The sequence below is a fragment of the Bubalus bubalis genome, chromosome 21 (genome assembly GCF_019923935.1).
Source record: "Bubalus bubalis isolate 160015118507 breed Murrah chromosome 21, NDDB_SH_1, whole genome shotgun sequence".
Classification (NCBI taxonomy): domain Eukaryota; kingdom Metazoa; phylum Chordata; class Mammalia; order Artiodactyla; family Bovidae; genus Bubalus; species Bubalus bubalis.
In genome coordinates this window covers 11,117,811-11,141,101 of record NC_059177.1, presented here as the reverse complement: position 1 = coordinate 11,141,101, position 23,291 = coordinate 11,117,811, and the positions used below count along the sequence as shown (strand labels likewise).

Below are 23,291 nucleotides of genomic sequence, written 5' to 3'. Positions count from 1 at the left end.
CCATGGACTGTAGTCTACCAGGTTCCTCAGTCCATGGGATTTTCCAGGCAAGAATACTGGAGTGGGTTGCCATTTCCTTCTCCAGGAAATCTTCCCGACCCAGGGATTGAACCCAGGTCTCCCACATTGTAGGCAGATGTTTTACTGTCTGAGCCACCAGGGAAGTCCTTTGCATAAAAATGTACTTCGAGGGAGAGGGTGGGAAGATTTGGGAGAATGGCATTGAAACATGTAAAATATCATGTATGAAATGAGTTGCCAGTCCAGGTTCGATGCACGATACTGGATGCTTGGGGCTGGTGCACTGGGACAACCCAGAGGGATGGAATGGGGAGGGAGGAGGGAGGAGGGTTCAGGATGGGGAACACATGTATACCTGTGGCGGATTCATTTTGATATTTGGCTAAACTAATACCGTTATGTAAAGTTTAAAAATAAAATAAAATTAAAAAAAAAATGTACTTCGAGGACTTTCCTGGTGGTTCAGCAGCTAAGGCTCTGCACTCTCAATACAGGGGGCCTGGATTCGATCCCTGGTCAGGGAACAAGATCCCCCATGCCACAACTAAGAGCTGACATTCTAAGACTAAAGATTCTGCATGCCACAACTAAGACTGGTGCAGCCAAATAAACCCATAAAAATATTTAAAACGTACTGCCAGGGAGAGGAGTGAAGGAGTGGGGGAGGAAGTGGCCAGGGAGAAATCAGGCAAGGCTGTGTGGGGTAGGGGGCTTCACCTGATCCCATTGGGACCTCCGGTGTGAGTCACACCTCAGAGCTATCCTGAACTAGGGTGTGGAGGTTTCATAATCTGGCCCAGAGAATCTTTGGTCAAGGGCTGCCCATGTTGGGACACTGTGGCTTTTCATGACTATAGGTAGAATGGCTCCAATATCCTGAGGTCAGTCCTCCAAAAAAGGAAAACAAGAGATCATCTGTGCTGAGTGTTAAAAGCAAACCAAAGTGGGATGTGTATGCAGGTAAAGGGACAAAAATGGCACGGAAGATCTGAGAGGATCCGGGTGGAACGCCTGCCAAACTGCTGGCTCTGTGGGGCAACTGGACAATGGCCTGGTGTAGAACAATCATGTCCCTGGGTCATGCTGCAGGCTGAGGTGGGAACCCTGACTCTTCTGGGAAAGTCAGTACAAGTGTAGCTCTAGGAAGAAATCAGAACCGCAGTCAAAATAGACTTAGATTAGAGAAAATAAAGAAATTTAAATCTCTGGTAGCAGCATTCCTGTTAATTGGTTTTTAGTGTTAGCCTATTGATCGATGAGTCATGATTTGCTTCTTAAGGTATTGAAAACATTTAGACAGACTTATGAAAAAATTCAATTGACTTATCTTGCATTTGAAGCTCAATGGGAAAAATCTAATAGGTCGAACCATTCGAAATCGCCAATATTTGGCTATCTTTGACCTAAAACAATATCAATTTCATATGGTTCAATGTAAACCTCTTAAGTTCATATTTTAATTTATAAGTTATACAAGTATTATATGAATATCTATAAAATGATGGTTGTTTCAAAATACATGAGTTGGATATTAGATATAAGATTAATAGACATAATAAAAGCTCTTCAGATCTGAAAGGATCTAACAAATAGCTTGAAAGCATATTTGACAAGATGTCAGAATCCATTCATGTTAATGTACTTCCTTAATATGATTAATAAAATGTAGAACTCAGGTCTACAACCAGCATGCTGCTAAGTCACTTCAGTCGTGTCCGACTCTGTGCAACCTGATAGACGGCAGCCCACCAGGCTCCCCCACCCCTGGGATTCTCCAGGCAAGAACACTGGAGTGGGTTGCCATTTCCTTCTCCAATGCATGAAAGTGAAAAGTGGAAGTGAAGTTGCTCAGTCGTGTCCAACTCCTAGTGACCCCCTGGACTGCAGCCTACTAGGCTCCTCCATCCATGGGATTTTCCAGGCAAGAGTAGTGGAGTGGGTTGCCATCCAACCAGCATAGTGACCCATCAAAGCTGAGAGTGAGAAGAATGTTCACTATGCCTTCCATTGTTCTCCACTGCCTTGAAATGAGTGGTGGAGCATTGCTCCAGAAGAAGTGAAGTTTAATATCAGAAACAAGAGATTTCTTCCCTGGAGGCTCAGTGGTAAAGAAATCTGCCTGCCAGTGTAGGAGACTCGGGCTTGATCCCTGATTCAGGAAATTCCCACATCCCTCAGAGCAACTAAGCCCACTGGTCACAACTACTGAGCCTGTGTTCTAGAGTCCTGGAGCTGCAACTACTGAAGCCCATGAGCCCTAGAGCCCAGGCTCTGCAACAAGAGAAGCCACCACAATGAGAAGCCCAGGCACTGCAACTGGAGAATAGCCCCCACTAGCCACAACTAGAGAAAAGCCTGTGCAGCAACAAAGACCCAGCACAGCCAAAAATAAATAAGTAAATAAAATTATATAAAAAAAATGTAGTCTTTAAAAAAAAAAAAAAGCAAGGGACTAAAATCACTATTTGTATGATGTGAGTTCTACCTTAAAAAGGTCTAGATTAATGAAACTGAAAAACTAGAATATGTTTAGTAAAGTCACCAGTTAAATTTATGCCAAACTTGAAAGCTTCCCCTCCCCACACACATACATGTAAAAACCAGCTATAAAATATAACAGAAAAGGACCCCATTTGCAGCAGCAAATATCCAGGAATAACAAGAAGATGTAGGACTTAAGTGGAGAAAATGATGATGCTCTTTTGAGAAAGAGAAAAGAAAAAAAAAAAAAAACATAGATGGACAGACACAGCAGGCTCTTGGAGGAGAACCCCCAAACAGAAAAAGATATATATATTCTTCCAAAGTTACATATTTAAAATAATTCCAATCACACTGCTAGAGAATTTTTCTGAACTTAAAAGGACAGCTTAGCATTTGAAAGAATAAGCATGTGATACTAGGCAGAAAAAGTTGAGTGCTAAGGCAGAAAATTCTCCTTCCAGATATAAAACTGTCACATAAAGCTTCAGCAATTATGGTTCACAGTATGACCATGAGGTACAGAGATCAGAGGACAAAACAGAGAAATCCAGAAACAGATCCAAATGTAAATGGGAATTCAGAACAGGAAGACTGAGTAACTGAGTCAGCAATGAGTAGTGTGGGAGAGTAGTGGAGGGTTTAACTGATCTTCTGGAAGCATATGATGATTTGTAACTATTTGGAAGAAGTAAAGTTGGATCTCTACATTTCTCTTCTTACACCAAAGTAAATTCCACCAAAAATGGATTGAAAATGTAAGTGTAGGGAAAAAAAAACTATGAAGCACTAATAAATATTTGATAAGATATCTGGAGATGGGGAGGAATTTCTAAGCCAACACCAAAGTTAGAAGCTATGCATGAAGGAAAAGATGGATGCTATATAAGAATTAAAAGATTTCTGTTGGGCAAATTATGACTAAATTAAAAGACGAAAGACACATTGGGGACAAATGCCATGGGCAAAGGGTTGCTGCTTCTAAAACACTCCGCATGTCCTTTCACATAATATTCAAACATATAAGTAAGTGTATAAAAATGACAAAAAGAAATTTGAGACAAACACATGCCAGCAATTTCTAGTGATCAGGGCTGGGCCGTGGGGTCATAGATCTTTCCGCACAGCAGAACTGACACCCGTCCCAGGCTCGGGGAGCAACAGAACCTCTTCTTATCCCCACACCAGGAGCCTTCTGGGAGGTGAAGCTCTGCGGGGCACTCCTCCAGGGCAGGGCCAACAACTGACCCATTGTTGGGTCCCTGGGTCTTTTGTCATACAATGTAGGTGCTCACGGGATATCTGTGAATTCTCACTTCTCATTTTAGAGGCTGGCTGGCTGCATCTGGAAAGGCTGAGCTTGCATAATGAGAGAATGCTTGGCTTGAGGGGGCACCCCCTGCCCCGACACCTTTCCCAACAGTGCCATCCAAGGAGAGCGGCATCCTTAGAAGGAGTGTTAGATGGCTCTCCTGCAGCTGGCTACCTGGCGAGGGCTCCTGCACAACCCCCACCCGCTCCACATACATACCCACCTCTCCGTCCAAGGCAGTTCTCTGCTCCACCCCAGATACCAATAGCCCAGCTTTCTTTCTTCTGCTCTCATAAAGCTATAGAGAGATGCATTTTATCTGGCAAACAGGACAGAGCTCTCTCCCCAAAGGCTGTGGGCTCTGCAGGGACCTCCTTTAACTCTTCTAGAGGAAAACCGAGACCTCAGTGGAGACCTCTTAGTATACAACTCTAACCACCCATAGGAACCCACTGCCATTGCTATGTCACACAGACACATGTCTGGGTCAAGGCAAACCTTCATTTGGGAGAAGTGTACACAGTGGACAAAACACAGGCTTAGCCTCCAGACAGACCAGGCTGAGATTACAGCTTCGCTGTTTCCTAGCTGTATCATCCTGGAACCACCTGAGCCTCTTGGAGCCTCAGTTTCCTCCTTTAAAAATTGGACTTAAAAATATTAATATAATGGGTGGTTATAATTACTATTATTCTGAGTTTCATAAGTGGGTCTGCTCTCTCATATATGCCCTATAGGCCCCCTCTTGCACGTTCCCTGTCTTTGCTAAAAATAGGTCCCATGATCACCAAATAATTCACACATTCATACCCTACAATCCCACCTGGACCCTGAGCCAGGCCTCTGGTGGGCCATGTGCACATATGAGACAACATGACTTGTTCCAGAGACTCAGGAAGCTCCCTGAGCGCAGAGGTGGCCTCCCTGAAGCCAAAGTTTCCAGATGGCCCATGTGGTTTGAAAGCTGTAACTACTCTAATCTCCTTAAATCCTATAGCCTGTGGACTGATGTTCTGTATCCTCCACTCTATCTCAGTGAGGACCAGAAAGAAGCCAGCGAAAAAGGAAGAACTGCGGCTGGTGACTGAGCGAGGTGTGATGAGGGAGGCTGTCCTAGCCTGTGAGGTTGATATGAGGAAGGGGGTGGAGGTGTCATAGCTGATCCTGTTGGTCCACATCCCCTCCCTAACTTTCCAGCTGCCACCATCTGCATTTTTTCACCCTAGAGCTTTTGCTAGAGGCAAATTTCCTCTGTCCCCTCCACAAGGCAGGCCAGAAGCATCAGGATATTAATGCCCTGGGAAGCAGCCCTCAACCAATGCCTGTTGAGGAGGGTGGGTAAAACCTCAGCCCCTCACCACTTGGGCAGTGTAACTGAGATGCTTGTGCTATGGACCCTGAGTTCCCCAGTGGGAGTAACTCGGTTGTCCACAAGAGCACCTAGCTACATAACCCAACCATTTTCAGCTGCCTTCTTTCCTCTACTTTACCTCCTCATTCCCCTATCTTCACCTCCCAAACAAACTACTTGTGTTTGAATTCTCTCAGGGTTTACTTCTGGGGAAACCTAACCAAGACATGGGTGTCATTTTTGGTTCTTTTAAAGCACCATAGCACTGACGCTTTTTAAGTCCTTGAGACTGTAGCTCACATTCCCAACCCTACCAGAGGTCTATAAACCTGGGGCCACTATAGAAATCCACGTGGACAGAGGACAGCTCTGCTGAAAATAGCTGCTGGCTTGAAATGAGGAGGGTGTGCAGAAAAATCTGTAGGCATAGCCTTCGTCCATTGCCTGTCACCCCTCAATAGGCACAGACACAAAGCTGCCCCTCAGTGATGAGTTTCAGCACAAAGGCCTGATCTTACACAGCAAGAATCTATCACCAGGTGGGGGTAGCATTTCTCCATTTCTCTGATTCCTGGTGCCTTCCCTTTGCAGAGAGATAAGATATTAGCACCTCTCTACAAACTACTAGTTGTTTAAAAAGAGCATTTAGTACATAAAAACCATTGCTGCTGCTGCTAAGTCGCTTCAGTCGTGTCTGACTCTGCGCGACCCCACAATCAGCAGCCCACCAGGCTCCCCCGTCCCTGGGATTCTCCAGGCAAGAACACTGGAGTGGGTTGCCATTAGGCCATTCCTTCTCCAATGCATGAAAGTGAAAAGTGAAAGTGAAGTCGCTCAGTCGTGTCCAACTCGCAGCGACCCCATGGACTGCAGCCCACCAGGCTCCTCCATCCATGGGATTGTCCAGGCCAGAGTACTGGAGTGGGGTGCCATTGCCTTCTCCCATAAAAACCACTAGAGAAATGCAAAGCCCAATGGAACTGACACAGTAACCATAAAGTAGGTAGAAAGATAGAAATATCCTTCATCTGTCTAAAGCATCCACGACTCATTCATTCAGTCAGTCATTCAACAATACTGAGATCTGACTACATCCCAGGCATTGAGGGTGTCAGGGATGAATCAGTGACTAAAAAGCCATTCAAGCCAATTAGCAACAAATAGTATGTCAGTTGATAGGTTTGATGAAGAAAATCAGGGTAAAGGAATGAGATGGGGATGTCTGGAACAGTAGGATATTTCTAATTAGGTGCCATCTGAGTGGAGACAACAAGAAATTGAGGGAGTGGGCCATGTGCACACCTGAAGGAAGAGGCAGTGCAAAGGCCCTGAGGCAGGAACAAGCTTGGTGTGTTTCAAGGAACAACAAGGAGGCCACTGTGGCTACAGTGGAGAGGTGAGGAGAAGAGCGGCAGATGTGTTCACAGGGGCGGCGATTGGGTCGGGTCTTATAGAGTCGGATGGGTCCTGAAAGGAAGGAAGCTTTACAATGAGATGGGAAGCCACTGGAGAGTTGTATGCAAAGGAGCGTAACAGGACAAGGGTGGAAGCAGAGAGACCAATTAGGAAGGAACCCCCTGTAGTCAATTACAGGCAAAGAAGATGGTGACCTGGGGCAGGAAGGAAGCAGCGGTGATGGCGAAACATGGTGGCCTTAGGGATGGACTTGGCAGGTCCAGTCAACAGGCTGTGGTTGGACAGCTGAGAGGTGAGAGAGAAAGAGGGAGCCAAGAATGGAGGTGCTGTTTCCTGCAAATGGAACCAGTCTAGGGGATCAGGATTTTGACCTGATCCCATTTTGACCATCCTTCTGTCCTTTTAGAAATGTTTTCATTCATGATGTGGGTACAGTTCAGTTTAGCTCAGTTCAGTCTCTCAGTTGTGTCTGACTCTTTGAGACCCCATGAATTGCAGCACGCCAGGCCTCCCTGTCCATCACCAACTCCTGGAGTTTGATGTGGGTACAGACATATTCAAAAATTGCTGATGTGTGTACTTAAGATGTATGCAGTTTACCCTAAGTAAATTGTAAGTCAAGTGGGAAATGCTATTAAAGATTAAAAAGAAAACCACCCAGTGAAGTATTTAACTGTACTGATGGTTGGTGATGGGTCCAGAAGAAAAAGAGGACTGAGAAATGAGCACTGGATTCAGCCAGGCGGAGGGGATGCTTGTCTGCACATTACTTGTCAGTTGTACAGTGAGTCTCAAGCACAGTCTCTGGCTCTGAGGACACTTCCCTTTTCTTTAGCTGGGCACACATTCTCTTTATTTCACTCAGTGCTAGGCAGTTGTGCTCAGGATTCACTGACCCTCTCATCTCTGGGAAGGGACCCCTGACAAACACTGTCCTGAGACTTTCCTCTGGAGTCCTTAGGACACCTCCTTGGTTGTGAACTTCTCTGTTTTCATGTTCTAGTTACCTTCCTTTCCTTTATGGAAGAGCTTGCCTTGTTGCTTCCTGCAGGTGGAATGGCCACCATTTTAAAATTTAACATGAGGGAGAAGCAGCATCCTCTCAAGCCACAGAGACAGGGGCCAATTTCCCCAGTCGGCCAACCCAATTCTCAGCAAAGCCTCTGAGAGACTTCTTGGCAGCTCAGACAAGGGAAGCTGGGCCAAAAAGGTGACGTTAGCACCAGCTCAGCCACTTACTGGCTGTGTGACCTCAAGTCTCATTAATCTTTACAAGTCTTGAACATAAAAGGATTGTATTCTCTTAACCTTGGGAGTCTTGACTCCTTCATCTACATGTTGGTAATGAGAGCCTATATCACAAAGGACTGTGGTGAGAATTCAATGGGATAAAGCCCCCAGCCCCGTGCTTAAAAGATGCTCCATAAAAGCCTCCTCCTTCCCTCCCAGACACTTTGTGAGCAGCTCCACATCTGCCCAGAGGGCATCACACCCAAAGCACCACCAGACTCCTGCTCTGAGTGCATGTAGGGTGTTCATCAATGTCTTAGTAAGTTACCAAGTTAGATGACCTAAAGTCAGGAACTCTGACTTCCCTCAAATTTTGCTATGCAGGCAAATATCCAGGGATCTTGTTAACATGCAGATACTGATTCAGCACATCTGGGTGGTCAGGTCTGAGATTCTGCACTTCTAACAGGCTCCTAGGTCAGGCTGTGCTGCTGGTCCATGACTGTATTTTGAGTAGCAAGGACATAAATGATGCAGCTTCCAAACAGCATGAAAAGACTAAAAGCAATTAAGACTAATGCATTACAAACACATGCAAGTGTGCGGTGGCTGCCACATTCACAGAAATATGTTTAAACCTGTGTGCGTGCATGTTCAGTACCTTCAGTTGTGTCCGGCTCTGTGAGAATCTATGGACTGTAGCCCACCAGGCTCCTCTGTCCATAGGGATTCTCCAGGCAAGAATACTGGAGTGGGCTGTCATGCCCTCCTCCAGGGGATCTTCCCGACCCAGGGATCAAAACTGTGTCTCCTACATCTCCTGCATTGGCAGGCAGGCTCTGTACCACTAGTGCCACTGGGAAGCCTGTTGGAACCTGGGGCAATAATAACTATGCTGGGCTCCTTGGATAACAGTGCAGGCCTAGGCTTTATATTTTAAGAAGGAAGATGCCAAACTACACACAGTACAGAAACAGATAAATAGAAGAGTGAAGAGAAGGCTGGCAATACATATACCAAACAGAAGGACAGGGGCTCTGAACCTGGACCTTTCTGGCACAGACTGGCCTGGATGGAGAGCTACAGCACCTCCGGGGAGGCCCGGGATACAAATACAGTGACATTTTCATTGAAATGGCTTCATCTTGTGAAAATAGGAAATGTAGACATCAATGATGACAGATATGGTGGACAGACAGAGATCATCTTATGCTTTATCAGGGTCTAACATCTACTAAAGGAGCAGATCCCCCTGGGCACCACTTAATCAGACAGAGCCAGGTCACATGACCTGCTGGTTCTCACCAGGGCCTCTGCTGCGCCTGACTACAGCCAAACTAGGCCTTCCCAACAAGGTATTCTCGAGGCTGACTTTAAACAGAAAATTCTAAATGCAGTAACACAGAGCCTGAAAGAACTCTGGCAGGAGGAAAACACGACAGTGATTGTGCTGGTCACTTGCCTGTTTGTCCATGATTCATTCCCTGTCCTTCCCCCTTTCCGCTTGTATCTCAGAGACACACACTTGCAAATGTCCCCTTCCAGGTTCCTGCTAGGGCTGACTCTGCTGATGCCTCCAAGTGCCCCTCTTCCCTTCCTCCCCATACACAGAACCTGGCTGTGCTTGGGGTGGCCATGTGCCCAGCACAGAAAACTCATCTCCCAGCTGCCCCTGTGACTGGGTGGCCACGTGACATGGTTCTGGTTAACAAAATGTACATGGAAAATGCTGAATGGAGCTTCAGAAGAGCACTTTAAAAGGGGGTCAGGACTGTTATCTTTCTTCTTCTCACTGCCTGGTATGCAGCTACAGTGTTGGAAGTAGAAACCAAGAAGCAATGTGTATGAAGCAATATTGAGTAGAAAGACAGAAGAAACTGGGTTTCTGAGGGCACTGTGTAGTTACTTAGCTGTTCTGGAATGTCCACTTCAAGATTTGTTATTAGAAAAGAAAACTCAAAGCCTCGTTAGGATCAGCTACTAAAAGTTGCCCTTTGTGTTACATGCAGCCAAACACATTCATAATTGGTTTTTAAAAAATTTCTTCCACCAATTTATTTGGGGACTATTTCCTTACTTGTAAAATGGGCATTTCTGGTTTAAAGTTCCTTCTGTTCAGGATGTTCTGGGTCAGGATGATCAGGATGCATGAATTTCTGTTGTCTTTTTTTTTTTTTCTCACTGATTTTAAAATCCACTGACAAAGGTCAGTCTAATCAAAGCTATAGCTTTTCCAGTAGTCATGTATGGGTGTGTGAGTTGGACTATAAAGAAAGCTGAGCACTGAAGAATTGATGCTTTTGAACTGTGGTGTTGGAGAAGACTCTTGAGAGTCCCTTGGACTGCAAGGAGATCCAACCAGTCAATCCGAAAGGAAATCAGTTCTGAATATTCATTGGAAGGACTGATGCTGAAGCTGAAACTCCAATACTCTGGGCCATCTGATAGGAAGAACTGACTCATTGGAAAAGACCCTGATGCTGGGAAGGATTGAAGGCAGGAGGAGAAGGGGACAACAGAGGATGAGATGGTTGGATGGTATCACCGACTTGATGGACACGAGTTTGAGCAAGCTCTGGGAGCTGGTGATGGACAGGGAAGCCTGGCGTGCTGCAGTCCATGGGGTCACAAAGAGTCAGACACGACTGAGCAACTGAACTGAACTGAATCTACTAGCTTAGGAGAACAGGACAGGCTGGCTAGTTATATTCATGTTCTTGGTTATATTCATATGCTGGTTATATTCATTCTTCCAAATGATGCTGGTGGCCATCAGAGAGCAGAGATGCTCCTTGTAAGGCTGGCTTCAAAGGGACAAAATGACAGCTCTGAAAAACTGGACTGCAACAGGACCACAGCTGGGCACTCATGTTCTCTCTTAAATTCCAAGTGCCTCCACGGGTGTCAATTCTCTGATTCAGGAATTGGCAGAAACATCCCGTGTGTCACTGATACTGAGAACATCACACAAGTACCTCAAGAGCTCAAAGATCTTTGTCCATATGCTTGTAATATACTTTCAAATCACAAAGTGTACCCGTTGAGGTAATCCTGCTGTGCGTGCATGTGTGCTAAGCTGCTTCAGTCATGTGTGACTCTTTGCGACACCACCAGGCTCTTCTATCCATGCGATTCTCCAGGCAAGAATACTAGAATGGGTCGCTATGACCTCCTTCAGAGGATCTTTCTGACCCAGGGGTTGAACCCTCATCTCTTACATCTCTTGCACTGGCACACGAGTTCTTCACCATTAGCGCCAGCAGGAAAGCCCGATCCTGCTGCAGCAGTGCCGGCACTTTTAGTGGTCTAACCTGTCCCCTGGCTCTCCTTGGTTGGCGCACTCTCTGGTTTCATTGTGCATTTACTTCCATGAGCCAGTACCCATGGGTCTTCTTCAAGGCCTGTTCTTTGGCTTCTGGAGCTGTTCTGTCTGCACTCTCAGAGTGGGGAAAAGTACCTGGGACTTCATTTCCTCCATAAGAGGCCCTTCACCGAAGACTGGCACTTGTGGCCAGCTTCCTGGCCTTGAGATGGGGCGGTGCTGAGGTGTAACCCCCATTTCAGAGCTCAGGCCAGGCCAGCCTCTCTAGGACGTTGTCCGAGACGGCGCCCTTCCCTGGCCCCCACCCCCCACTCCTCACGTGCTCCCTGGGTAGCACATCCCTCTTAAGCCACTTGATACAATCCTTACCTCGGGATCTGCTTCAGGGAAACCCAGGCTGAAACACCTAAGTTCTTCTTGATTTTTTTTTTAATAGTTTTCTTTCGTTGGATTTAGCATATGGATTAATTTCATGGCTTTCTTTTTAAGAGGTGCTGTGCTCCTTTATAAAAAAAGATTTAAAGTCCAAGACTCCCCCTTTCCTCTTAAAAGAGGAAATTATTAAATTGCCGTTGTGCAGTTCATTAAGAAAAAAAAAAAATTACGGAGGTTTAACATATGTTTTCTAAACTACCCCCCCCCTCCCCCAACCAATACCCGCTCCCACCAGGTCTGCCCAAGTCTGCAGCTCTGGAAAACGTCTTTCGTGAAAGATCCTTGTCGTAGCTACAGCTCTGTTGACATTTCTCAAGCAAAACGTAGCCTTCCTTCCCAATGCAGTGAATACACAAATGTAGCTTTTCACATATGTGAAAGCTGAGCCCTACCATGGAACATTGAGGCCACAGTGTGATTTAAAATAGGCGTCCGAGTTTCTCCCCTGCTTCCTCACTGCCAGCTGTGACAGAAAAGGCCCAGCCTTCCTCCCAGGCACAGCTTCACTCTAGCTTAGGATGGCTCTGGTGGCAGGGCCAGAAAAATGCTAGTGCGATGGCACAGGTAAGAGGACTTGCAAACCTGGCTTGGTCCCTGCTCCCCACCACCCATGCTCATCCTTTCCAGGAGGAACTTCAGGGCCAGCAGAAACAAGTCAGAAACACCAAGGGGCTCTCGGGATTTGCCTCTGACAAGCAGGATGGGGAAGACCAACAGTGTGAGAGAAAGAGCTTGCTCTGTATTAGAGCCTCAAATGGGCTGGGATCCAGGTAAGGTTTTTCTCCCTGGCACTAAGCAGGAGTACAAGGTAAAGCACCAGGGGGCTTAGGGCACTGGATTAAAAACAGGAAAGGGACAGAAAAGACTTATTATTTTCTGAGTATCAATATCCACCCTCAGGGCTCTCTTACAAGGGCAAGCACCAAGTTCATTCATCATCTTAATGGCCCGGCCAAGACGACTATAAACATCTAAGCGTTGCATTTTACTCGAGGCTACTATTAAGTTGACAAGAGACACCGGAGAAAGCAGAACACAATGAAAATCAGTTCCTGCCCTGAATGGGGAGGGGGTGTGGTGGTGGCAGAGTGCAGGAAGGCTGCTTGAAACCTGTTTACCCTCTGAAGGATGAGGTGCACACACTTCCGTCCACAAACCCTTCCGCAGTGTGATGCTGGGCTACCTGGCTCCACTTAATACATTTCATTTCATCCCTGTGTACAGATGTGACTTCTCTGTGGAACCTTCTATCTGAGAACAGGCCAGGGCACTTCCTCAAACCCAAAGGTACACAAACACAGCAGCGCCTGATCTCTTCTGCTCTACCTGGGTTAGAGACTGAATCAGTCTTATCTCCTGGCGCCATCTTGAGAGGTCTGCCTTGAATATGAAAAGGGGTTGCCTTTTCTCTTTTCTCCGGTAAAGGCAGACAGAAGCTGGAAGAATCACTTTACAAGAGAAGCAAACTTACGAGCTCTCTATGCATCTTGCCTTAAAGAATAAGCCCCTAAAAGTTATGGAAGCTGCCCTGCTGGCTCTCCACTCCCAAAACAGAGTTTAATTCAGAACTCAAAGCACTCACTCATTAGAAAGAGCAAAACTGGGCTTTCCTTCTGGCAACTTCCTACACCGTTGTTACATCTCCCATGTAAGACCTTGTCATGGAGAAAATAAAAGGGCAAGGCCCCTTCCCTCCATCGCAGTCCCTCCAGACTTATCAATTGAGTTCAGTGACTTACAACCAACGGGTAATGAGCAGTAACTACATGTCTTACAACAGGAAGTGCTCTGAACTGCTCAAAAGTATCACAGGGGAGGGTATACGTTCTCCCCACTGGATTCATGATCACTGGTCCTCCTCACCTGCCTTCCTCTTCCAGATTATCCTATTAAGTGAAGTAAAGACAAATACCCTACGATAACCCTTGTACGTGAAATCCAAAAAAATATTTGCCAAACAGAAACAGACTCACAGACATGGAAAACAAACTTATGGTTACCAAAGGGGAGAGTGGGGAGAGAAGGGGTTAGAAAAGTGAGGAGCTTGAGATTAACATATACACAGTCTACTATATATAAAATAAACAATGACAAGGTGTAGCACAGGGAACTCTACTCAACGCTCTTTACTAACATGTATGGAAACAGAATCTAAAAAAGAAGAGATATATGTGTCTATGTATAACTTAATCAAGTTGATGAACATCTAAAAAAGAAAAACATGACACTGCAAATTAACTATATACTTCAATTAAAAAAAAAGCAGTAAGGGACTTTACCAGTGGTCCAGGGTGAAGACTGTGTTTCCAATATAAGGGGCATGGGTTTGATCCCTGGTCGGGGAACTAAGATCCCACAGACAACATGGCATGTCCAAAAAAAATTTTTTTAATAAAAAGAAAGGAAAAAAAAAATTCTGTGAACACCAGATTTGAGTTGACCGTCTCCAATTCCCTCCTTCCTCTCAACATACACTCACACTCTAGTCTCTGACTAGCTGATCTGATGCCCAGGGGTGGACATGAAATGTTATCAAGGCTGCAGACAGACTGGGATCTACCAGAATCCAGATCCATGAGCCAAACAGGCAGGCAAGACAATGGGACCAGAACATGCGGAAAACAGCTAAGCGGGAGGTCACCACTGGTGGCCTACAGGCTGGATATGGTCAGCGGACATGTTTTGTTTGGCCTATACAACGTTCAGAGAATATTTTAATTAGCTGCCAAAGCCATGAGATTTCACATAAAAATGTGGATTTCTGGCTTTTGCTGAAAAATAGGAAGTCTGAGAAACTGGCGCTCACTCCCACCTGGCAATCAGTGACTGCTGCTGGGCGTGGGCGGCCTTCTGTGGACAAGGCTGGAATCCTCCATTCTTCACAGTCTCCACTGCTTCCTCCTGTCCCATACTCGGCCTCCTTTACCCATTTACAATACCTGCCTTGCCCCATGCCTATAGACTGTGAGGTGTGCTCCTTCAGAAACCCAGGGATGTGCTATGAGGCCAACCTACAACTTCTGGAGGAGGCTTAGAAAGTGAGGTGCTCAGGCTGGAGATGCTGGTGAGCCCTGCTCAGGTGCCTTGCACCTTTTGGGCTGCTCCAGCCCACTTCCAGCTGCCAGCATCTGCATCTCTGTGCCTGAGGACAGTGTTCAGAACTGTGTAGGTTGCTCTGGCCATGCACCTTGTAAGACACTAGTCGTGGGGAACGAACACCCTGAGAAGGCCTAAGCCACTGACTCTTTGGGGGGGGGTGTGGTGTGTGAATCCCCAGCTCTCTCACCCCTGAGGCTTGTATCTTGTACTTTTCCTGTAGCTGCTTTAAGGGATAAAGCCCCACCACCCCTGTGATGGCTGGTGTAAAGGTACTCTTCATCAGCTGCCCTCACCTGCCTGTATTACTCCGCCTCCTCTCCACTGTTTCCTGCATCTCCCAAATGTATGAATAGCCCTCAATTCCTTGTTTCAAGGTCAGCATCTGGGAGACCCAAACCAAGACTTCACTTTGTAGAGAAGAGACTGGGCCAGGAGCCTGCCCTTTCTCCCTCTCCCCTGACTCCATGGCAAGATGCTGTGTCCCCTTTGTACCCCAAAATCAGCTGGGTGCTCTCTCACATCCGCTTGAAGCCTACACTGTCCACATCCCTGTCCGTTTCCATGTATGTGTAGTAGTCAAGACCACAAAGATGTACTCATGAATCCAGTCCCTTTTTTTCAGTTTCTCTCTCTCACTTATGTGAGGCTTTCAGGAGTCCCAGCTGACAAGCAACTTCAGCACAAAACAGCATTTCTAAAATGTCTGGACGTCACCCTGCCACTTATTGCTCCTTTGTCCCACATGGGCAGCTTCTTTCCACCTGGTGCGCTTCCTTTTGTTCCTCCTCCTCTGTTCTCCTCTGCCGTCTCACCTTTGCTTCAGTCCAGCTCTGGACTTATTTGGGCCTCCCAAATAAACTGGCCCACCCACCCCACTCACCGACCCTAGCTCTGCAATGGCGGCACTGGCTGACATCAACTCTTCAGAGGCCCATCCACCTACCCCCCAGCATTTATCTAGGGATTCTGTCCAACCTGAGACTAGCTGGTACAGTAACAACTTGCTTCATCTTGTCATCTCTGTGCTTCAGAGCAACTTCTCAGTACCTCTGAAGAGCACTTGGCGCTTTAATTGCTGGCTGACATGCCTTTCTCCCTATTAGGCTGTGTGCTCCCAGGAGCAGGGACCAGTGCTTATTCTTCCTTGTGTCTCCTAGCAGCTAGTACAGTCCCTGACACTTCGCAAGTACTTAATCACTGCTGTCCAAACAACTCCATTCCTGTTCCACTGATGCAAGAAGGGCTAAGTCCCCATGTGCCAAGTGGCACCAAGGCAAGAAATGACAACTCGACTTTATCTTGACTCTGGTGCCACATGACTATATGACTCCAGAGGGCACTGCTGACATTATATTCTGTGGAACTATGCTCTAGGGTGTTGCTCACCTATAGCCGAAGGCGAATGTGATCCTAAAGTTGTGAGACACAATCGTGTTCCAAACTATGTTTTCCCCATTCTTCCTCATTCTCTCTTTTAGCTTTACATAGGTGAGAGGACAGTTAGCAGATGGTCACCCGTGTAACTGGAGAACAAAATGGCAACCCACTCCAGCACTCTTGCCTGGAAAATCCCATGGGCGGAGGAGCCTGGTAGGGCTGCAGTCCATGGGGTCGCTAAGAGTCGGACTCGACTGAGCGACTTCACTTTCACTTTTCACTTTCATGCACTGGAGAAGGAAATGGCAGCCCACTCCAGTGTTCTTGCCTGGAGAATCCCAGGGACAGGGGAGCCTGGTGGGCTCCCGTCTATGGGGTCACACAGAGTCAGACACAAGTGAAGCGACTTTGCAGCAGCAGCAGCAGCACCCATGTACAGCCCACATTTTTATAAGCAGTCTCCCCTTAAAGGAAGGAATCTGAACAAATCTAAAAGGAGCCTTGCATGAGAGAGAAAAATCCATCTTGGGGCATATTTTTTGCTCAGTCTCAGAAACTGAGACATCACTAATTGTGTGCTGACAGAAAAGACTGGAGACCTTGGAGGCAGAGTCTGCGCCCCGAGTTGCTCTGTGACTCTGGAAAAAAGGGATAGCTAGCCATCACACACAGATCTATCCACCCACATCACCTGTTCAGGTGAGGGGCCTACACAGGTGACCCTTGAGCTGAGATGCGAGGTTGGAACAGTTCATTAAACAAACTGGGGTTGAAGTATTCCTGAGTAAAGGCAGCTTCAGCAAGAAATTATGAGTGGATTCAAGGGTGTACGTGGGGGATGGTGACTGTGAGGCTGGGAGGAGGGGAGGCAGGAAAGACCAGGCTGGGAAGGGCCTCTCATGAACAGCTGAGGAGCCTGAGATCCATCCTAAAGAATGTGAAGCAGGAGGAGTAATGAGATTAAATTTCTTCTCAAATTTTTATGGTAAAACTGAGATTATAGACTTATTTTATATTACTATTCAAAATTATTATTTACTGAGGCAATAATTATTGTTTCCCATTTGCTTCCTATTGTAAATATTTGTAAAAGTTGCTTTTGCTTACTTTTTTGTTTATTTGGCTTTAATACACTTTTTAACCCACAATACACTACATATGTAAGTAGCCGTTTCTCAGGAAGAGTTTCATGGTTATTTAAGCTCTCATGGCTTTTGCTTACATGCTGCCAGTGCCTTGCTCATGTTCCCCAGAACCATCCCAAGGGCTGGTCACTTGAGGCCAGTCTTCTTCCAGGCTTGAAGCTCCCCCATCTCTCTGCCTGAGTTGTTTCCTGGCCCCAGGAAAGGAAATGTGGCCCAGAGGCAGGGAAGGCTGCAAAGGCTGGACAGACAGTTAATGCCTTTGGAGCGATTCTCCATGGATGAGAAACAGGAGTTGGTAGATAAACCCTCTAGAAGCTTCCTTACCCCGCACAGCAATGATTCTGAGGGGTGTTCTAGAGTCTGTCTCTCAGAGGAGTTGCAGCAGGACAGAGCACAAACTGCACACAGCACAACCTGCCCTTCTGTGCACGCTTTCCCGTCTTGTCCCTTTCATCAAAACTTACCACTCCTGCACTGTGCCTCCCCCCACCTCATTCTCCAACTACCTGTACCACAGTCATTGTGTCCAGGTCTGCTTTGGCAGGAGTCCAAACTAGAAGAGTTAGCAGACTTCACAAATTCTTATATATCCAAAGCTATCCTTGTTTTGCTTTCACCATGCAGGGCAAGTTGGCTGGGTATAGAATTCTTACTTCACTATGGAACACAATCTAATTATTGCTATTAATGTTACAAAAGCTGGAAAAGAATGAGTTTCTTTGTTTTCTGATAGGTATGGGTAGCATCATTTTTACACTGCAAAAACTGAAATATGATGAAGCTGTATGTAAGCATTAAACCATTTTTACCACTTTTTCCTGATGTCTGCAGCATCATTCACAAAAATGGGGATTCTTTTTTGCTGTCTACTCAGGTCTTCTATCGGAGAAGGCAATGGCACCCGACTCCAGTACTTTTGCCTGGAAAATCCCATGGATGGAGGGGCCTGGTAGGCTGCAGTCCATGGGGTCGCTAGGAGTCAGACTTCACTTTCACTTTTCACTTTCATGCATTGGAGAAGGAAATGGCAACCCACTCCAGTGTTCTTGCCTGGAGAATTCCAGGGATGGGGGAGCCTGGTGGGCTGCCGTCTATGGGGTCGCACAGAGTCGGACATGACTGAAGCGACTTAGCAGCAGCAGCAGGTCTTCTATTCCAGTGATTCTGGAATGATTTCCATTTGCTGATTCTCCAGCCTCCACCTTCCATATCTAGTCTTCACTTCCATCCGTCTCCACTGCTCTGTTGTTTTTCTCCATAAATTCTCAGAGATCTTCTCAAATATGCCCTCCACAACAATGAATCAGTTTCCTGTACTGCTAATTCTTCTCCTTTCTGATCATAACAAATACTTTAATTCTGTCATTTCTCTCTTGGTTTCATTATAATACTTTCTAATCCCACCCACAAACTTTTTTTTTTTTTTTGCTTCTCTCTCAGCCCTTTCCATTTTCCTCTCAGTCCATTGTTCTACTATCTGATCATTTGCTGGGTTCACTTTTTTTTTTTCCTTGAATTTTACTAAGAAAACAGATGTTCTGTAAAATTTACTTTTGCTTTCTATTAATAGTCTTTTAAAAGGTATGCTTCTCCTCTGTTTTTGGAGTTATACTTTTCTTATTTAACATGTTGGGATCTTTTTGTAGGGCCCATGCTGGTTCTGGTAGTTCTATCAGTGTGGGTGGGCCCCTTCCTGTCTCACTCATTACCCACCTATGTATTGTTGAAAACTTGCTCTGGGCTGAATGATGCCACTTATATTCCCCAATTGATTAACTTTGCAGTTGTGGTTATAGTCACAGGAGGGGATTTTTTTCTTTGTTACTCCTTCTCCTACTGCATTGAAGGGCGTGTCACCCATATGCTTTTCTAGCTGGCCCTGCCTCTGTAGCTGCTACATGATATGATGTCTCTGTGCCTTGCCACCTTTCTTGGACTAATGCCCACCAGAGCCCAAAGAGCCCAATACCTTGCCAACTTTCTGCCAAATTGAAACCTAGTGTCCCCTGTGCCAAAGGTTTTAAAGGTCACTGGGACTCAATGGCAAAGAGATAAAAATGTGCTCTCATTGGCCCCGTGACCAGCTACAGTAGCCAATGACACACCTGTGTCCTGCTCAGGTGCATCACCCTTGACTGACTGAGTCCCCTTATCCAGGATGTCTCCCCAGTGGTTAATAATGATGGGGTGGAAATGGTGCTCCCCTTCCACTTCAACAGGGACAATTCTGCTGATTAATTTATGCTCTAGGGCACCCTCCATCTCTTTTTACCCCACAGACAGACCAGGGCTGGTTTGGGATTTTGTACCCTTCCTCAGACCTTTCCGCCCCATTCTGCTTCCCTCACTTCTTTTCTCCTGAGAACATTCCTCCAATAGATCAGGTGTGCCCAGATTACATGCAGTAAGGAGGGAATGGGGAAATGTATGAAAAACCCATGTTGTATAGTAGGTTATCAATAAATGTGACTTCCCATTCTCCAAATAATTATAGGATTTTAACTTATATGCAGAGTACATCATGAGAAACGCTGGGCTGGAAGAAGCACAAGCTGGAATCAAGATTGCCGGGAGAAATATCAATAACCTCAGATATGCAGATGACACCACCCTTATGGCAGAAAGTGAAGAGGAACTCAAAAGCCTCTTGATGAAAGTGAAAGAGGAGAGTGAAAAAGTTGGCTTAAAGCTCAACATTCAGAAAACAAAGATCATGGCATCCGGTCCCATCACTTCATGGGAAATAGATGGTGATTGCAGCCATGAAATTAAAAGATGCTTACTCCTTGGAAGAAAAGTTATGACCAACCTAGACAGCATATTCAAAAGCAGAGACATTACTTTGCCAACAAAGGTCCGTCTAGTCAAGGCTATGGTTTTTCCAGTGGTCATGTATGGATGCGAGAGTTGGACTGTGAAGAAAGCTGAGCGCCGAAGAATTGATGCTTTTGAACTGTGGTGTTGGAGAAGACTCTTGAGAGTCCCTTGGACTGCACGGAGATCCAACCAGTCCATTCTAAAGGAGATCAGTCCTGGGTGTTCTTTGGAAGGCCTGATGCTAAAGCTGAAACTCCAGTACTTTGGCCACCTCATGTGAAGAGTTGACTCATTGGAAAAGACTCTGATGCTGGGAGGGATTGGGGGCAAGAGGAGAATGGGACGACAGAGGATAAGATGGCTGGATGGCATCACTGACTCGATGGACGTGAGTCTGGGTGAACTCCTGGAGTTGGTGATGGACAGGGAGGCCTGGCGTGCTGAGATTCATGGGGTTGCAAAGAGTCGGACACGACTGAGCGACTGAACTGAACTGAACTGAACTGAAGGATATAATCATTTGCTCATACTAATTGCTCTAAAAGATAGTCATCACAATATTATTCAAAAGATAATAAAACTGGAACTAATCTAAATATCCAATAGCATGAATTCATAGGCAATCCATACTATATCCTATGATAGAATATTATACAGTCTCCAAGCCAAAAAGAAAAACATGGTGAAAGGAAGTAAAGTAAGAAGCAGGAGGCTACTTTGTTTACAAAATAATACCACGAAGTCTTTATACTAACAGTGAGGCCAACTCTGAGCTTTCTAGAACAGAGATAATGAAGCTTAGTTGGTTATAAGGATGACTCTGTCCACAGATACAAACAAGCTGAAATGCTCTGGAAAAGTACAGCTATTCCTAATTTAGAGGCAGAAAGTTCTTCCATGGGCTTGAGTGTGGAACAGTGATGACCCAGCCACCAGTTATCATAAAGACGGGTTCCACAGGTCTGGTCCCTGAGTGAACCCCTCTCCCCCTACCCATCCTCCTACCCCCAACAGGAAGATGGCATCGTGGCACGTGACATTCTGTAAAAGAGATTCTGTCCGTAGCCAAGTAACAGAAGTCTATGGATACTTGGTTCCCTCTGGACTGAGATTAAATCAGGGACAATTTGGGGGGTTTAGAGGAGCTGGAAAGTATGCTCTTCTTGCATTCAATGCTTCTGTGGCCTCCACTATCCTGGAGCTCCAGAAGCTACGTAGCATCAGAGAGTCTGAGATATCTCTTGGGAAGTTCTTGGAATGCCATTCTAGATGTATATATGCTTCAGCTGCCCTGTAAGCTGGGCAGGGTTGGCACGTCCTGGTCAAACTATCGAGCCTGACAGGATCTGTGCCTGGACAAAGGCTGCCCACAGCCTGAAGGTTGGCCTAGAGCTCACGTGTGGGCAGGGCCAAGGTTTATCTCAGAAAGTGATTTTGGCTCCGTTTCTACACAGACATCAAGGCACTGCAGTTCACTGCTGTGAACATTTTGAAAAGCTGCAGAAGTTCCCATCAGAAGAGCTGCCCACAGGTAGATAACCTGTCTAACCACAGGTAGACAACCTCCATGGAAGGACATCTGAGTCCAGTCATTCCTCCTGCTTGCCTGTGGATGAGGTCTGTTACTCTTTCTTCCCCAAAGTGGTTCACTGAGGGGGATTATGGAACAGGAGAGAAAACCAGGTCCTTTTTCCTTTCTGAGTCATGCTATTTAAACATCATTCAAATAAATTAAATTGCTCTTAAAAACTCACTCAATTCATAGAAATAATTTAATTTCCTCAATTCACTAAAATATTTCAGGAATAAGTCAATATGGCAAAGCCAAGGCCGATGTTCATGACCCTTGAATGGAAAACATCAAAGGCATCGCTGGTGATAACTCACGTGATAAGCAGTGATTTGCTTTCATTTCTTATCTGGTCTTTCACAACCACTGCTGACCTAAAGCATGAATCCTGTAGAACATGCGTGAGCCAGAGATGATGACTGTATCATCTCAGAGAAGGGGCCAGAATACAACTGTGCGGAGAGGGTTTCACAAGATAGAAGGGACGGGAGGTGGTGTCAAATACAGACATGGCTCCAGTGCACAGTGGGTATTCAGTTTCTTCTTTGGCTCTACCAACAATGCTTTCTAAGTCCAGGAGGAAATCATTGTAATAATTCCAAACGAGCCTCCACACAAAGGAACAGTATTTGCAAGATCGCTGCATATTCCAGGCTATGACGAAAGTCAGCAAACGCACTGGACACAGGGCCTTCTTACCTTCTGCCACATGTTGATGAAGAAGAGCTCCCGAGAAACGTTGAACGACACGTTGGCATCATAGGCATCATCCCCAAGGTTTGAGATGGAGATGTTTAGGGAGATGTTCTTCACAGCCCCCAGAGCTAGATACCGGGTTTTCTCATCAACGCTAAAAGGAAAAACGAACAGCAATAAGTGTGCTAAAACTTTCACTAATATATTAGTAAATGGAATGTAGCGGGTAGCTGAGAGCAGGGGGGGCAGGTGGGATAAACTCCTCTGGATCAGGACTACAAGTCCCAGGAACCCACTAATTAGCCATGTGTTCTGGGATACCCAGTCAGCCCTCATGGGCCTCAGCTTCCACATCTAAGCACAGGGGGTTCTGTGGTGTGTAGCCTAACTCACTCACTAGGCCATCCTATGGCTCATGTGAAATCTAGTGTATCAAACTTGGAAAATTATAACACATTTAATAACCTAATCGACTTCCCTGGTAGCTCAGATGGTAAAGCGTCTGCCTACAGTGCGGGAGACCCGGGTTCAATCCCTAGGTCAGGAAGATCTCCTGGAGAAGGAAATGGCAACCCATTCCAGTATTCTTCCCTGGAAAATCCCATGGACAGAGGAGCCTGGTAGGCCACAGTCTATGGGGTCACAAAGAGTCGGACACGACTGAGCGACTTCACTTTCATCTTCTTTCAATAACCTAATCATGGATTTTGGTTATAGGATAATTCACTCAACTATTTCTAAGCACCTACGACATGCCAATCACTACTTTATAGGCTAGAGAAAGCAGTGAACAAAAGAGAGTTCTTGCTTTCCTGTAGCTTTAAGAAGACAAAAAACATATACACAAAGAATCAAATATACAGGTCAGATTGTGGTAAGAGCAATGGATAAAACTTACAAAGGGTAAGAAGGATAGAAGGCACCATAGTTGGAGGAAGAGTAGGGTGCAATTTTAAATAAGCTGGTTCAGGGAAGCTGCACTGATGTTTCTCAGTAGAAACCGGAAGGAAGAAAGACAG

At 45.9% G+C, this 23,291-nt stretch overlaps 1 protein-coding gene across 2 annotated transcripts in view; it reads right to left on the bottom strand.

The window, feature by feature from the left end:
* The window catches only part of ITGA9 (integrin subunit alpha 9), a 365,208-nt gene that overhangs the window by 116,870 nt on the left and 225,047 nt on the right, over positions 1–23,291 (bottom strand). For both annotated transcript variants that reach the window (XM_044934133.2, XM_006077035.4), the window contains exon 18: positions 22,276–22,426. In XM_044934133.2, coding sequence (XP_044790068.1) covers positions 22,276–22,426 — 151 coding nt within the window. The remainder of the gene's footprint in view (positions 1–22,275; positions 22,427–23,291) is intronic.